Raw genomic sequence first — 17,684 nt, 5'->3', positions numbered from 1 at the left:
ACTTGCACTAGAATTGGATATTTCCATATGCTTTCACGCTATTTTAAATTATTTTCTACTTATCGCTATTTTGTTTAACAAACCTGAAAAAACAGTCCAGATGTTAAGTAAATAGTGTACGAGTACAACAAGGGTGAATAAGATGTCTATATCACACGAGGACGATATGGACAATTCTCCCGAGTTTTCCAGGCTATTTTTTCTACGACTAATTGGAATTACTTACCAAATTTCACAAAAATAAACACTCAATGTTTGAAACGTTTCCGTGTTTACATTATCACTTTTGACGCAGTCAAAATTTGACCGGTTGACAGCTGATTAACTTCGTCTTTTATGTTGAGGTGTTGAATGTATTTGATCAGCGCCCTCTATACTAGAAAGCCTAAAATGTCACTTTTAATGGCGGCGTTTACTGTACTAGAAAGCACTTTTAACTACCATTGAGTGTAGTGTTGGAGTAAAATCATCCCACTTCAAAGTGTTCAACCACTGTTGAGTTAGATCTGGTTTTATGTAAAGTAAAAAACCTGACACGGTTGGGTTTTTTTTTGAATTGCTGTTACAATGTGGTTTGAAAAACTTTTGAACGGCAGCAAACAAAAATAACTTACGCAAATAACCTCAAGTTTTGATTTTAAACCGTAAAAATTCATCTAATCCTCAAAAAACTCAATTTCCACAATACAAACAAACGCAAATTGTCACCACTATTTCCGCCATATTGAAATTTTTGACAAGCACCTTCTAGGCTTTCTAGTATAGTAGGCGGTGATTTGATTCATTGTAAATTGTAAGTTTGTTTGCTTTTTCATATAATAAAGTAGATGGTTTTGTTCTTTAATTGAACACTAACTGAAACTTGAACGGGTTTTACATTACCTCAAAACATAAGCCAAAATGCAATGATTTGATGCCAACTGTCAGTGAGGATAACAATCAGAAGAATTATTTTGTTTGCGTTCATGATTGGTCTATTTCATATCGTACAGTTGTGGAAAGTCTAAGATTCTGTATTACTAACAAATTGTTAAGAAATGAACCAATATCCCTGTAGGAGTAGTAAGAAATATCTAAAAAAAAAACCACGAAACTGCCTATCGTAACATCAAAATGTATCCATTTTCTACAGTTTCCAAACTAAAACTGTATTTAATTAGAAAGTCGATTAGAGCTTCGTGGTGGAAAAAAGAACAATCGACCGAAAATTGGGTCATTTGACTGGCGCCTCGCTAAATTTTGATCGGATTCAGAACAAAACGGTGGTCTTAATAAAGGCTCGTCCCGGTTCATTTTAATTTAAAGTTGTATAATTTAAACTTGTTCCACGAATTAAAAACTTTCATTCACTTTAAGTAATTTCTGTTGAAACTCGACTCGATGTTGAATCTAAATGGCGACCGGAAAAGGAAAAAGTTAGGATTTTTGTCGACTTTGAATTGCGCCCTCAAAGCTTTTAGATTCTTTACCAGAAAGGTGGTTAATTTTCATTTCTTCGGAAGTTGTTCGATTTAAGAATGATTACTACATAACGTTCCGCTATAGAATTTGAAAAAAGTCATGACAGAAATCTAGTTTATCACATCAATTTCAGTTCTTTATGCATTTTATGTAACTCTGGACGTGGCGACGCCATTTTATACCAAAACAAAGGGGTATAATTTTTAAAGCTAGACACTCCATGTCGCCGTCAAGTTTTAAAAAACGGCTAGTCTTGGTGAAATGTATTTCTATATAATTTGCAGCAGTAACTCTGTGTTTATTTAATGGCCTCATTCGGTTTATTCCGGCGAAGATGTCCAATAAAGCAAATTGGATATTTGACGACGTCATTTCGCCAGCGCAAAATGGAAAATTCGATTGTTTTCTTTTACGTTTTATAATACGGAATTACTGGCTAAATGAATGCGTAATTTTTGCAGAGACTTGGAAACCACGACTAGTCTGATAGGAATGGCTCCTCAGCCTAATATTACCGTGGGTGTGCGCCAAGCTGGAAAACTAGTAACCGGTGAACTGAACGTGTCCCCTGGAACTCCGCTACAAATGGAAATTTCACTGGATCCTGCCTCTACGTCCATTTATGGACTATTGGTAACTCACATGAAGGTGTCGGACACTAAAGCTCAGGAAGAAACTATAATTTACAATGGGTAAGTTTTTTCAAAAGTAAATTTTTCTCTATTAGTGTGAAAAGTGTTACAATTTGCTGGAATAGTTTAGTTAAACTCATTATTTTCTTCAACTTTCAACAAGTCAAGAAGTAAATTAAATTTTCGGACTATTTTATTTCTAAAAATTAGTTCTCAAGACTATTATTGTAGCATTTGGTACCAAAATTTTGTACTTTTATTACTGAAGAAACTTGACTTTTGGAAATAGTCTTAAACTCGATTTTTCAGTCTTAAAAAGCACTAAAAACAGTCTGAATTTCTTAGAGATGCTACAATTTATTTCACCTATGAGTGTAGAAGTCAATTTAATAGTGAAGACGCTTGAAATAACACTTTCAAGACTATGGTCAGTGGACAAACTGGTTTTTAGGCCTGATAAGTCAAAAACTTTGTAAAGATAGTCTTGAAACTCGATTTGAGGCACTGAAAACAGCCTTAAAACACTAAAAACAGTCTAGTTTATTAAGAAATACCCGAATTTTTAGCACTGAGGTGTCTAGAAGTCGATTTAATAGTGACAAAGCTTGGAATGCCATTTTAAGTCTATGAAGAATGTAAAAAATGTTTTTTAAGTTTGCTATGTCAATAACTTGGTGAAGATAGTCTTGAAACTCGATTTTCCAAGCTGAAAGCAGTTTTGAAGCACTAAAAATAGTCCAGAATTCGAAGAAAATGAAAAGCAAAGTAAAAAGCACGAAAAGTTCGTTTTCAAGACAATTTTCATGAATCTAATGTCAATGTCCTGCATCTAAGACTATTTTCAAGACTAAAATATTGAAATTTGTCTTCAAATTATGAAAACTTACTTCAAATGCAAATTTTAAGCTTCTGATGTCACTTTTCATTAGTTCAGTCACATTTTGGGGTTCAAGTCAATTTTTAAGGTTTAAATGTATGAATTTGTTATAACAAATTCTTAAAAAAGTAGTTTTTATGTCTTCAAGTCAATTTTTAGTATTAAAGTCTCTCGATTTGCATGAAAACTGGTTACAAACACAATTTTTAAGCTTCTGAAATTTTTATCTTTTTTAATTCAATTTTCAAAACTAAAGTCTTTTAGTTTGTCTGGAAACTATAAAAACTGGCTACAATAATATTTTTTAAATTTCTTAAGTGAATTTTCCGTTTCCAAGACAATTTTTAAGTTGGGTTAGGTTAGTTTTGGGTCTTTGACCGTTATAACGTGTAATAAAGTGCTTGTTCCAAATTTGATCAATATTGCTCCAACGTCTGACAGTTATGACAAAAAAAAAATGATTTTTTAAACAGAAATTTGAAGGACTGTGTTTTCCTTAGGAAGCACTTTTCAGGAAAATGACATAATGAATGTCAACTTATCACCCTGTATAATACAAGTGACTAATCTGAAATACAAATTGCAATTTCGAAAATCAAAGTTATTATTCTAAAATTGAAAGTACCTTTTCTGAAATACAAGTGATATTTTTTAAATCCATCTTATGGTTTCTAAAATTCAACTGACGCTTTCTAAACTACATGTGTAAATGGTGTAGTCTTATTAAAATAACCTAATTTGGTAGTTTTCTCTATTTGTCAAACTGGTTTTTTCAATTCAACTGAAATACTGTTTTCCAAAGCGCAAAACCATAAAAAGTCACTAATGCACACTATCATTTGCGAGCTAACTGTTACCGAAGCCTGAAAACTAAGATAGTTGGATGGACTCCAATAAGAACTGGGAGATAAATAGAAGCCAAGGACGACGAAAGATTCCCTATGGCTTTTTGCCGAGGGGGTGAAATTTCCTAGTCAATAAAACGTTATTTTCGCGGCGTCGTCCTATCTGTGTATTTTCATGTGGGAATATATTGAATATGGAAAATTCCGCCTGGGAAATATCCCGAATATGATTCGGAAAGGGTGATTTTTACTCTTCCGGGTATTTTCCGTAATCATAATCAACGAGTGGGATAAACATGTTAAAAGGTAATAAAAAAAAAGAGTTCGATGCATTCATCAATTCTGTCGGTTAAAACTCCATTACGGAAGTCCAAAAGTGTCACGTTTAATATTTGGATAGAGTGGATGAAGCGAGGTACGTTGGCAGAATTTTTATTAAGCGCATAAATTCCGTATTCGCTGGAATTGAAACACTTGAATGTTTTTTCCATTCTGTCCTCTCCCACACTTTTTTCGTTCAGAGAAATACCACCAACTGCCCACATTCCGTTTTCTTCCGGCTGAAATAAAAACCGCACCCTTATCATTGCGGGTTAACATCAATCGCCCCTCTGGGCAGACCGGGAAAAATACACTTTCCTATTCAATTAACAGCTCACATCTGAAATTTATTATCGCCCATTAGTTGTTAGCGCCTCTATCTGATCGAGGCGAACTTTTTCTGATAACCAACCGATCATTAATTATCGTTTTGACGGGCCAAATATCAACTTCCCATATTAATCACAATCAGACCAAATTTTTCCATTTTCGCATGCGGATTATCGATGTGGACTACCGGTCTATCATGTAACATACGGACATTTCCAAACCGCAAAATTCAATTTTAATAATAACATCAACTGTGTTTTGGTATGAAGTTTTAAGTGATTTTTTATTATCAAGTAACTGAGATACAAAGTGAAAAAATACTCAAATATGGTTTAGTCCAAGTAATGAAACTATTAATGATTCAAGACTTGTTAATCAAAAATAATACCTATAATTTATACAGGGTGGTCCAGTTTTAAGTGTCAATAATTCACCAATCAATAGCCAATCAAGAAATAAGTTGACTTGCATTATGTAATTTTTCTGAAAAACGTTTCCTAAGGAAGATACAGTCCAAATTTCAATTTAAAAAATCGTTTTATAGTGTAATACTGAACATTCAAGACTTGTAAGAGTCCAAATTTGTACTGAATAGTCTAAAAACTTGCTATTTGCTACTAGGAATAGTCTTATAATTTGTTTTCTCAGTCTGCCATCCTGGTGAGCCATCCGAGTGTCTGAAACTGGATTTCAAGAACTAAAAACAGTCTGGAAATCAAGACAAAGATTATATTGTGCATGAAACTTATTTTTTACTACTAAAAATAATCTAAAAGTTGACTTTTAGGGCTAGAACTCACTTTACTAGGACTAAAAAGACTCCCAAAGTCTATTTTCAGGACTTTAATTGGTGTACAACTTAATTTTCTGGACTGGAACAAGTCTAGAAGTAAATTACATTTTCGGACTATTTTATTTCTAAAAATTAGTTCTCAAGACTAATATCGTAGCATTTGGTACCAAATGTTTTTATTTCTATTACTGAAGGGAATACTTCTTTTGGAAATAGTCTTAAACTCGATTTTTCAGTCTTAAAAAACACTAAAAACAGTCTGAATTTCTTAGAGATGCTACAATTTATTGTACCTGTGAGTGTAGAAGTCAATTTAATGGTGAAGAAGCTTGAAATGACATTTTCAAGACTATGGACAGTGTACAAACTGGCTTTTAGGCCTGATAAGTCAAAAACTTTGTAAAGATAGTCTTGAAACTCGATTTGAGGCACTGAAAACAGCCTTAAAACACTAAAAACAGTCTAGTTTATTAAGAAATACCCGAATTTTTAGCACTGAGGTGTCTAGACAAAGCTTGGAATGCCATTTTAAGTCTATGAAGAATGTAAAAATTGTTTTTTAAGTTTGCTATGTCAATAACTTGGTGAAGATAGTCTTGAAACTCGATTTTCCAAGCTGAAAGCAATTTTGAAGCACTAAAAATAGTCCAGAATTCGAAGAAAATGAAAAGCAAAGTAAAAAGCACGAAAAGTTCGTTTTCAAGACAAATTTCATGAATCTAATGTCAATGTCCTGCATCTAAGACTATTTTCAAGACTAAAATATTGAAATTTGTCTTAAAATTATGAAAACTTACTTCAAATTTTTAAGCTTCTGATGTCACTTTTCATTAGTTCAGTCACATTTTGGGGTTCAAGTCAATTTTTAAGGTTTAAATGTATGAATTTGTAGTAACAAATTCTTGAAAAAGTAGTTTTTATGTCTACAAGTCAATTTTTAGTATTAAAGTCTCTCGATTTGCATGAAAAGTCAATTTTCAAAACTAAAGTCTTTTAGTTTGTCTGGAAACTATGAAAACTGGCTACAATAATATTTTTTAAACTTCTTAAGTGAATTTTCCGTTTCCAAGACAATTTTTAACTTGGGTTGGGTTAGTTTTGGGTCTTTGACTGTAATAACGTGTAATAAAGTGCTTGTTCCAAATTTGACCAATATTGCTCCAACGGTTTGACAGTTATGACAAAAAAAAAACGATTTTTTAAACAGAAATTTGAAGGGCTGTATTTTCCTTAGGAAGCACTTTTCAGGAAAATGACATAATGAATGTCATTTTTTAATTGGCTATGGATTGGTGAATTATTGACATTTAAAACTGGACATATAGTTAACAAACTCGTATCCCTTATCGCTGTGTGTAATACATTTAAAAGCATTTGTATTTGTTCCAATTGATTTTATTTATTCTCGATTTGCGCTGTTCAAGTGGACGTTGTATTAGACAAACATTCTATTCTTCTCTACTATCCTATATTCTATGTATTCCCTAACAGTTTTGGAAATCAAATAAATAGGCGAATGCAACTGGCTAAAAGGTTATGAAATTGATTGACTTGCTAATCTTGATCATGAAAATATGATTTTCTGTACTGTAAACAATTGGCACCTTTTCTACTCTGAAACTAGACTTTTTAAGTTTTATTTTTGATTATTGAAATGGATTTGAAATCTTTTTGAGCAATACTGGAACAAACTGCTTTCTAAGTCTGAAATTGTTTAAGTTCAATTTTTTTGTGCTCCTAACTAAAAATCGGCTGATTGGTGTCTTTTTAACTTAAATTAGTCTAAAAATTGCTTTGTAGTACTGTGGCTAGCCTGAAATTCTTGTCTTTCAGAAAACTCGAATTTTATTGCCATAAGTGAGCCATATGATGGCAATAAATTGAGGTTATGTTTTTTCTTATGGCATTGTCAATGACATTTTCTAATTCACTTTTATTTTGATCTTTTGTTAGAGGTCAAAGCTGAACATTCCCACTTTTGGCTTGCTTGAACACCATTTCAAATAGTAGGAGTAAAAAAATAGAAAAGTGGTATAAAATATGGTTTCTGTCAACCATCTTGTAACTTTTTTCATAATTTATTTGATAACCATTTTCTCAAATGAATACAACCACCACTTTATGTTATGTTCGGTATTATTTACTGTCACACAATCCAAACCCAAGAAAGTGCATAATAAATTAGTATTTCCCGGCAGTCTTACTTAAATTACGAAACTTTCTCACTATAAGAAACAAACGCCAGTCAAGACGAATAACTCAAAAAGCCAGAAACTGAAACGGGATTGTGGTTGAGTCTATTATTTTCCCGCAGTCGTGACATATAAAATCCGTAAATAGAGTATACCCCCCCCGTATGAATGGTAATTTATATTGCATTCCGGGGGAATTACGCGCAAGTTTCTGGTCGTAGAAAGGGGGCCATTTCTTTGGTAAAAGTTTGGATAAAGTCCAAAAACGAGGGGTGGGACGTTTTGAAACGCCACAGTTATAATCCCCGGGCCCGGATAAATCTTTGGCTTAATAATATTTGCTTTCTGGAGCCGGTTTAAACCCGAAGGACTCCGATTACTTATGGCGATGCGATATCGATTTGTTTTCGTAAGGATTTCCGTATACAATTTTATCGTTCCCAATGCTGAAATTGCACTTTCCGGTGTTTTGTTGTTGTGCAAATCTCTGCCTCGTAATTAGCTATTTAGTTTTTGAATAAAGTGAGCACAGAACGTGGCAGTAATCCGGGTTTTTGTTTTGATTTATTCATAAAAAGCAGTCTATTTTTGACGTTCTTAACTGCAAAAAATGCATCCTCTCATTGAAAAGCATAATGAAATTTTCCTGGCAGTAAGTAAAACATTCTCTGCACTATCGAAGGGGTGTCATGAATTTTAGATTGTCTTTCGCCTTTGTGATTTATATTTTCATTTACAACACAGTGCCTAAATGCTTGACGTTGTTTTTCGTGCCGATAAAGTCCAGTTTCGACGTTGATTTAGGGCCTTGAAGGCTTAACTGCGCTCTAGTAGTTTTAACTCAGTCTAAACAAATCTCTATTAGTCGGAGAGATAGCTAAAAGTGCGGAAATTATCCTATAAATCCCAAAACTACAAAAACACTTTTAATTGCAGGTGTTCGGCTGATCCGTATCTGTTCGAGAATTTCAACACGATCGATGGCGACAACCTGGTGGCGAAATTTCGAGCTTTCAAATTTCCCGAATCCACTTACGTGCAGTTTAAAGGAACGGTCAACGTTTGCCTGGACCGATGCAAAGGGGTGAGTATTATCAACGAAAAAAATTGCCGAGAACATCAAAATCGTTAAATTTGTCGTTTCCATTCTCGTGCCGTAAATCGCACGTTTTGCTATGAATATTTGATTGGCAATATCTACTATACTTGACCCTGCTACGTGACGAGACGCTTCTTCATGACTGTGCATACTATTTTCTTGCTTGTTTTACTCTTGAACGGAGCTTCTTAACCGGTAGCGCTATAACACACAATCAGGACATAATATCTAGGTATAACAGTCTATTCCTGTAAAAGTGCAAAAAGTAAGTATAGTAGAAACTATAGTAGAAGGCAATATACGTCATTGACGTTTAACGCGCCTCGTTGCCAGATGTTTAGTTTTTTCATTAAATTAAAGTTTGAAGCCTTGTGAAGCTGTAATTTGCACTCCAATCTAAATTTTTTATATATCATTAGAAAGAGGATGAAAAATGTTACAAAATGTCGGTTAAGCAAATTTTCTAACTTTTTCAGTTTTTGAGAAATTTCAATTCGAAAATTGTGTCACTTTTTTTGAGTTTGCAGCGTTGTTGCCAAGTTTGAAGCCTTGTTAAGCTGTAATTTGCACTCCAATCTAGATTTTTTATATATTATTAGAAAGAGGATGAAAAATGTTACAAAATGTCGGTTGAGCGAATTTTCTAACTTTTTCACTTTTTGAGAAATTTCAATTCGAAAATTGTGTCACTTTTGTGAGTTTGCAGCGTTGTTGCCAAGTTTGAAGCCTTGTGAAGCTGCAATTTGCACTCCAATCTAGATTTTTTTTATATCATTAGAAAGAGGATGAAAAATGTTACGAAATGTCGGTTGAGCGAATTTTCTAACTTTTTCAGTTTTTGAGAAATTTCAATTCGAAAATTGTGTCACTTTATAGTTCATAGTTTTTATGAGTTCCAGTCTATCTTAAATACAGTTTTAGTGGAATTTTTTGATTGAAAAATATGGTGTGCTGCAAAATATACCCACTTTTCTCTTCTGAATATTTCACTACTAAATCAATGCAAATAGCACGTTGGAGACCTTTTCATGAACTACCAATGAAATATTGATTACTGACCAGAAATTTACAAAAAAAAAATATTATCATGTTTTGACAAACCAAAATAATGCTTTGATAAGACTGTCTTATTCACTGAACCAAATAAAACTTTAATTGAACTAAAACTTAATAAGGAACATTTCAATTTCAAACTTTCGGAAAGTCAAGACAAATTGCAAGTTCACACTATAAAGTTAAACTGTTTCCAGAAGCAGAAATAAACTAAGAGAACTGCTTCGTGAAACTTTTACGGGGTGACAATTTTGTCTATAACACCCCTCCGTTTCAAGTCGACCAAATTACAAAATTATGTTGGTTTCATAATTTAAAAAATTTTTATCAATCAGGAATTGAAAATCTACTCACTAGATGACAAAAGTCTTTTGTCAGCAAAATGAGATAAGCAAAATTACATTTCAATTTACCCTCTTTAGGTAAACATTTATGAGCCGCGTTCTACAGGGTGGATTAAAAAAATCATACAAAATAATAATCAAATGTGTTAATTTTGGGGAATTGCCTCCCATTCAACCCTCACCATTTCTGCTAACTCATTCAAATTTTGAATTTAATGCTCTGATACCATTATTTTCTATTAAAATTACCAAACACGAAGATTTACGATAAAACGTATGATTTTATTTTGATTATTATTTTTTGGTTAAGTTTTTACTTAAATTGGGTAGTTTTAAGTGTAATTTTTCTAATCCCGTATTTTTTCCGGAAAAGATCTAAAGAAGTTGTTGAAATTAAAACAAAAGAATTAAAAGTAAACACTTTTTAAAAATTTTACAATAAATTTTGTAAATGGCTTTTAATCGCCAAACTGGCAAAAACTTCTAGAGATATGAATTGGATTATTAAACAAATAGTGTGCTTCTTTATCCAAAATTATTAATTTCTAATTAAAATTACTGAAAATGCTAACTATCTATTATTAATACATAATACCTTGGAAACGGTGTAGGTTATAGTGTCTATAACAACCTGAGGGCGTTATCATAACGCCCGCTTATAACGCCAGTTTTATTATTCCATGCTATAAAAACTTTGTATTCCCTATCCTAGGATGCTCTTGACTTTTTAGGTAATACACTTTCGTTAGCTTTTGTTGCATTTTCTTTTATATTCTCTTTCTTTATATTTTCTAAAATTTTCAATGCCAGAAACAGTAAGTAAATTGCTGAATTAGATGAAACATAAAACATTGTATGAAGCACAGGCGTTAGGGAAACAGGTCATTGTGTTCTCTCTAACTCCCTTGGAACATAAATAGCTATAAAGGTTTGACATTTTTATTAACAAATTCAAGAAAGCATACTATGTATACATAGCAATTGAATAATTAAAAGAGTTTCATTTTGAAATTGCTTGTTTTTGTACGTTTGTTAACAATTAAATATTAACTAGACTTTGTCTCGAATTTCAGTTTCCGACCTAACGAGAATAATAAAACGTTTAATTTAAATGTAATTTGGCCCTTTGGCAGGAAAAACGCTAATTAAGTAAAAACATTTAAGGGCAAATTAAAAACACACCCTTAGGGTTTCTGTAGCTTTTTTTGCGGTTCTCGACAGCCAATTACAAGGGGACGAGTTTAAATATTGACATGCTGGGAAAAAGCACGACTGTTAAGCCCTCAGGTTATCAAAGCATGATGGGGCTAGGTTAAAGGAGCTATATAGATTTTTGCTGAAAGCATTCCGCAGTACTCAAATAAACCTTTTCAGGCAATAATCGTAACGTAATATCCGATCTAGTCACAATACATAAGTTAGGAGAGCCTCTTTGAAGTTGAGCTATTAAAATATGTCTTGTGCGTCCCATTTATCATGTTCGCTTCCCCCATTTAAGGGCCACGTTTATTCCGAAGCCCTTATCGTCAAATTTTTTATATTTGCGGGTAATTCCTTAAATAAACAGATAACTCACATATTTTTGAGTTGGTATATTCAGGTGTAAACGCTAGCACGAAGAAGAGCAAAGGAAATTCAGACATTTTCACTGTATTTGACATTATACTAGTAAGTATAGGAATCTCGAAAACACTAAGAGATACAGAGTTGGTTAAATTATAATAAAATTACATTTTGTAATTTTTTGGTTTGCCTATTGGAGTTGCCGATCAATCAAACCAATCAAAAAAGTAGCTTTATTGTAGGAAACTTAAAGTCATTGACAAAGTCCTGAAAACACATAGAAAAACAAAAAAAATTGCTATTTATGTAATCAGTTACGAAAAGTTCGATTTTGTGTAACGAGTTTGTAGGGCGAGCGCAGCGAGGTCCTACAATTTGAATGAGTTACACAATAAGACATTTTCGAAACGTGTTGCATACATAATTTTTTCTAATTTTGACCAAAAAGCTGTGAAAACCATCCTTTAAAGTGATTTAACACAAATATTCACTTTCATAGCACCTTGTATAAACTGTGACAACGACATGTTATGATGGATGTCGCCCATATGTTTCTACGAAAATGCATAAAAACAGGGAGTGATGAAATGAACTTTCCATAACTAGTTACATAAAGTGATACTTTTCGTAACTAGTTACGAAAAGTAAAACGATTTGTCATTCTAATCAGTTTTGAAAAGTTTCACTTTATATGCCAAAATTAGAAAAATATAATTTTTGGTCCTAATTTTTGATTTTTTGCTTTAAAATGTTCCAATGCACAGCAAGGAGCATATTTTTGCGAAAGGACCTTAAATCAGGAAAAATATGCACAAAAAAAGCAACTTCAAATTATTCAGTTTTCAAAAAAATTGAAGGAATGGGGTATTAGAGGTCTTTTTCAACTACTTTTTGAGTGATTACAGTATCTCGGTAACATGAAGAGCTAGAGAGGCGAGTTTTGGCTTATTTTGTAGTATTTTTTATCCTTTTCCTAATGACGATTGATTGAAATTGATTGGAGTTCAAATTAAAATGTTACAAACCTTTCAAAAACTGAAAAAATTACATTTTTGGTCAAAAGTGTAATTTTGGCAAATTCTTATTTTGCTCCATGATTCCTATGCACAAATGCGCAAAAAATTGGAAAAATGGCATTTTCTGACAAAATTTTCATTTTTTTTTTCGATTTGCAGTTTTTTTCACTGATTACGGTGTTGTATCATTTCACAATTTTACAAATGCCCATTTGGTTGCTTATTTGTTTCTTTTAAATCTAGGTTAAGATTCAAAAAAAGTTTTACCGTTCTTCAAATTAACATATTCGAAAACTTGGGGCCGCTTTTCAGAAATATTATCAATTACTATCTACAATACTTTTAAATATACCTATACAGTGTGGTAAATCCAAAACCGTTCATAGGAAAACCGTGTAACGGACAGAGAAACGTAGATAATTGCATGCGCGGGACAAAGACAGAAAACGAAAAAAATATCAAGTAGGCCATATTTTCAGCGCGCTGTTGCCAAACGCAAAAATTAATTTTGTCGACGATATTGGTGATACTTGGCGTTTGGCAACAGCGCGCTGAAAATATGGCCTACTTGATTTTTTTTTCGTTTTCTGTCTTTGTCCCGCGCATGCAATTATCTACGTTTCTCTGTCCGTTACACGGTTTTCCTATGGTCGGTTTTGGATTTACCACACCTGTATATTTTCGCAAAATCGTAAAACAAAATTCAATATAGCTCCCAGAAGAAAAATTAAAGTTAATGATGGTAACTAAAAACTGTCCAAAATCCAATAATGTTAAACTGTCAAATTATGTGACTTGATACGCATAAATTTATCTTTTTATACGTTTTTTGAATGAAACTTTGATAATGTTTTCAGGTGGAATGTAGTGACGGTTCAATTGGGTACGGACGTAGGAAAAGAGCAGTAGCCACTCTACCTCCAGATCCGAACAAAATCTTCGAAGTGACCATCACGTCTTTCATAAAAGTCAACTACGACGACGACTCGGAAAACTTGGAGGAAATCGTGAAAAACCAAACGAAAATGTACAACAACAAAAAATTGATCGTCGGCGACCAGAAAACTGACGACGTCCGGTGAGTTTTTATGAAAAAAGTTTTCGCTGCCTTTGATGGCTTCGTTCAGCCTGATTGCACGTCGTTTTCTTATTGCGAAACCTTTCCAGATTGTTCAAGAATATCAACGGAAAACCGCAACTAATCAGCGAAGTAAAGGAGGAACAGAAATACACTTCGATAATGGGTGATGCGGCTTCTACAGCCAACGTAATGTTTTGGAATTCTGGTCTAGTAACGTTAGCTATGCTGAGACTGGTCTTTATATAAATTAAACGAACGCATAAATCCGAATGTATAGCGACTTTGCTTTTTAATTTAACAAAATTGGCTCGGACTGGAAGGAAAATGGACAGAGTTCCGGCTCTTTTTTTGTACGCCGTTCCACGTGCCCGGAAAACTGAAACCGTTTAATCCGGATAACGGCTTTAATAAAAATTTGAAATTTTAAGTTGTTATTTTGCCAAAAATGGAACTGGTATAAAAATCCTAATCAGGGTGTACTAATAATTATTCATATAGTATAACAAAAATAACAAACTGGCAATTTAAAAGTTAGACAATTTGTTCAGCCCCAAGTCCAACTTATGTACATAAACGAGTGTTTGTATTTATTTTTTATATTTTGTATATACGTCTGTGATAATAAAGTATACCGGGTTTTACATGAACCCTGTAAATAATGATAATTTCATTTTTTTTAAGCACCACTTTTATGTAAAGAGCAATTTTCTTTTTTCCACAAAACGTCTTGTAAATTTCAACGTCTTTAAATAACTCTACTGCCAGTGTATTTTAATCTCTTTAGTAGTAGGATTAAGCTTAAACTTTACTATTACTGTAATTTTTACTCGTCTCATTGCTAGATAGTTTTTACCTTACTTATTTCGATAATGAGGTAATACTAATACTAGTCGAATTATATTAATTATTACAATAACTTTAATATATTTTGTAACAACAAATATCAAATTATGAGTTTTATTTCCTAGACCAACAGTTTGCAATTAAGTTGTATACAGTTTCAAGGGTTACGTGTAGAAGGGCTGACGTTGCTAGTTGGTTACTGACAAGTCATTATAGGGAAACAATCAGTTGCAGATGCGGTTTTCGGAAAACGAAACTTAACAGGAACTTGGCTTTTCCAATTAAAGTCGCTAATTACAAAGCTTTTTACCTTAATTAGAATTATAAATTAATAAAGTGGTTTTTTCGAGGTAAGCGGGGCAACCTTATAATGGATTAGTTAAAAGAAATTACATTGCTTTGAGAGAGTCGTATTTGATTCTTCTTTAAAGTGGGAAAGTTTCGTAATACGATAAGGATTTGAAATATTAAACCTCACCTGCAATACAAAGCGTAATATTACTTCTTTTTACAGTTAAACTTGAGCCACCTGAACTTTTTTCAATTATTAGAGACGACACAAATCTACGTGATAAGTTAAGACATCATGGAAAAGTATTCTTTTACATTAAATAGATGTTTGGACCATTTGTCACTTTCATTTTACAGTTACAAACTTTTGTAACGTTGTACTGTTTCTCTAATCCTGATAAATTTTTAGACGTATGACTTAATAGAGGGACGTGGGATGAGAATTTTCAAATTATGAAGTGAAAGTGAATGAAAGTTTTATAACAAAAACTGTACTGGTATTGTCACGTTAAGGGGTAGCCCAGAGGGAAGAAAACTCAGGTTTCCACAAGTAATTCACTTTATTTGAGAAGTTAAGTCAGTTGGTACAGTAATTTTACTCCCAGATTGCCATGGCGTAGATTATGATGGGGGATGCTGTATTTATACCCACATCATGACCTCAATTCCTGGCTTCAACAGACATTGTACTGGGGGAGGCAATATTTGGTAACGAAACCTAGTGTAATTTCTAAGTTACAGTATTATTTGTACAACACCAAAAATTGTAGACAATTTTCATCCATTGCTACTAAAAACTATACTCTGGTTTTTAAAAACTAAAGAACAAAGTTTAATTAATACAATTTGAAATTCCACACTTCATTCCTCTAAAATGCTAAAATCAGGAAATACAGTTAATTAATAATTTCGGTTTTTATGAAACTTTGATTCTGATTTCAAACTTCGTTTACGCGACAATTCAGTTATTACGTTCAAAGAACCAAAACTAACCCAACTCAACTTAAAAATTGTCTTGGAAACGGAAAATTCACTAAAGAAGCTTAAAAAATTTCGTTGTAGCCAGTTTTTATAGTTTCCAGGAAAACTGAAAGACTATTTTTGAAAATTGACTTAGAAAAGATAAAAATTGATTTCTGAAGCTGAAAAATTGTGTTTGTAATCAGTTTTCATGCAAATCGAGAGACTTTAATATAGAAAATTGACTTGAAAAAATAAAATACTACTTTTTCTATAATTTTTTATTACAAACTCATACATTTAAACCTTCAAAATTGACTTGAACACCAAAAAGTGACTCTGAAACAATGAAAAGCGACATCAGAAGCTTAAGCATTTGAAGAAAGTTTTTATAATTTGAAGACAAATTTCAATACTATGAAGTCTTGAAAACTAACTTTTTGTGCTCTTTACTTTGCTAAGAATATAGAATTCTGGACTATTTTTAGAGTGAGTGAGTGAGTAATTTTTAAAACTGAAAAATCGAGTTTGACTATTTCCAAAAGTCAACTTTCTTCAGTAATAAAAGTAAACAATTTTGGTACCAAATGCTACAATTTTGACTTTGGTACCAGATAGTCCTAAAATTGACTTGTTTCAGTCCAGAAAATTGAGTTGTACACCAATTAAAGTCCTAAAAATAGACTGTTGGACTCTCTTTAGTCCTAGTAAAGCCAGTTCTAGCCTTAAAAGTAAACTTTTAGATTATTTTTAGTAGTAAAAAATTAGTTTTATTTGTCTTGATTTCCAGACTGTTTTTAGTTCTAGAAATCCAGTTTCAGACACTCGACCAGGATGACAGTCTGAGAAAACGAATCATAAGACTATTCCTAGTAGTAAATAGCAAGTTTTTAGACTATTCAGTACAAATTTGCACTTTCACAAGTCTTGAATGTTCAGTTTTACACTATAAAACGATTTTTTAAATTGAAATTTGGAGGAGGACTGTATCTTTCTTAGGAAACGTTTTTCATAAAAATTACATAATGCAAGTCAACTTATTTTTTGATTGGCTATCAAATGGTGAATTATTGACACTTAAAACTGGACCACCCTCTATAATGGTTGAACAATTTATCTGAAATAGTATTATTTGTTGTAAACTGGCAGCAATTCCCAATCTAATAATAGACATTTTCAATAAACATTTTATTGGATTTAGATACGATTTATATTTACACAGCCTGCTATAATATCTTTATAATAAAACAAAACACGATAACCAGCATCCCAATAGGACAGTTATTCCTAATAAAACCGGGTAACATCACCCTCATTGGAACTAGCAACGGTCCATAAAACTATAAAAATCCATATCCAAAATCCATTTTACAGAGCATTTTGCAACATAAATTCGGACCTAAAACGGCCACATAATAAAAGCACCATATTTCATCTATTGTAATATAAAAATGCTTTTATTCGGGACAGAAAAGCTCCTATTATAAAGTTTTGGAACCTGTGGGGAAAAAACCCCTGTAAAATATTTACTTTTATTCGCACGCGGAACGGACCGACTGGAGAATTTTTTAGTTTATCTTAAACTTATAAAGGAAAATTTATTACCGCGAAAACTTGCTGTATTATGTAAAGTTTTGAAAAGATTGATCGTTTTTATTTTCTAGTTTAGTTTAATTTTTTAAGATAAGAATCGTTGAATGTCAAAAAGTTATCTGGTTGGTATTGAGATACACGGAAAACAACCTCAACTTTGTTGACAGATGCTTAACAAATTGACTTGAAGATGGAACAGTATAGGTCGCCACCCTCGAGAGAAAATCGATCGTTTCATCTAAATAGACAAAAAGCTGACTTCGGGAATAAATCCGTCCATTTGGAGCGTCCTAAATAATATTATGGAAAGTCTGTGCGAAAACTGATCGGTTCGAAAGCTGTGCAAACAGCAAACAAAAACTGCCTCCGACACCGCTTGATCCCGTCTTA

At 32.7% G+C, this 17,684-nt stretch overlaps 1 protein-coding gene across 1 annotated transcript in view; it reads left to right on the top strand.

The window, feature by feature from the left end:
• qsm (Zona pelucida superfamily protein qsm) overlaps positions 1-14,555 on the top strand; it is a 73,072-nt gene extending 58,517 nt beyond the window's left edge. Inside the window, exons 4-7 of the mRNA XM_081972883.1 lie at positions 1,923-2,153; positions 8,388-8,535; positions 13,384-13,604; positions 13,694-14,555. Of these exons, the coding sequence (XP_081829009.1) occupies positions 1,923-2,153; positions 8,388-8,535; positions 13,384-13,604; positions 13,694-13,853 (760 nt within the window). The 3' untranslated portion in view covers positions 13,854-14,555. The remainder of the gene's footprint in view (positions 1-1,922; positions 2,154-8,387; positions 8,536-13,383; positions 13,605-13,693) is intronic.
• Positions 14,556-17,684: the final 3,129 nt, after the last annotated feature.

The sequence above is a fragment of the Ips typographus genome, linkage group LG2, assembly GCF_016097725.1.
Source record: "Ips typographus isolate SLU linkage group LG2, UJ_Ityp_2.0, whole genome shotgun sequence".
Classification (NCBI taxonomy): Eukaryota; Metazoa; Arthropoda; class Insecta; order Coleoptera; family Curculionidae; genus Ips; species Ips typographus.
The sequence above is the reverse complement of the archived record's forward strand: the minus strand, read 5'-3'. Positions and strand labels throughout refer to the sequence as shown.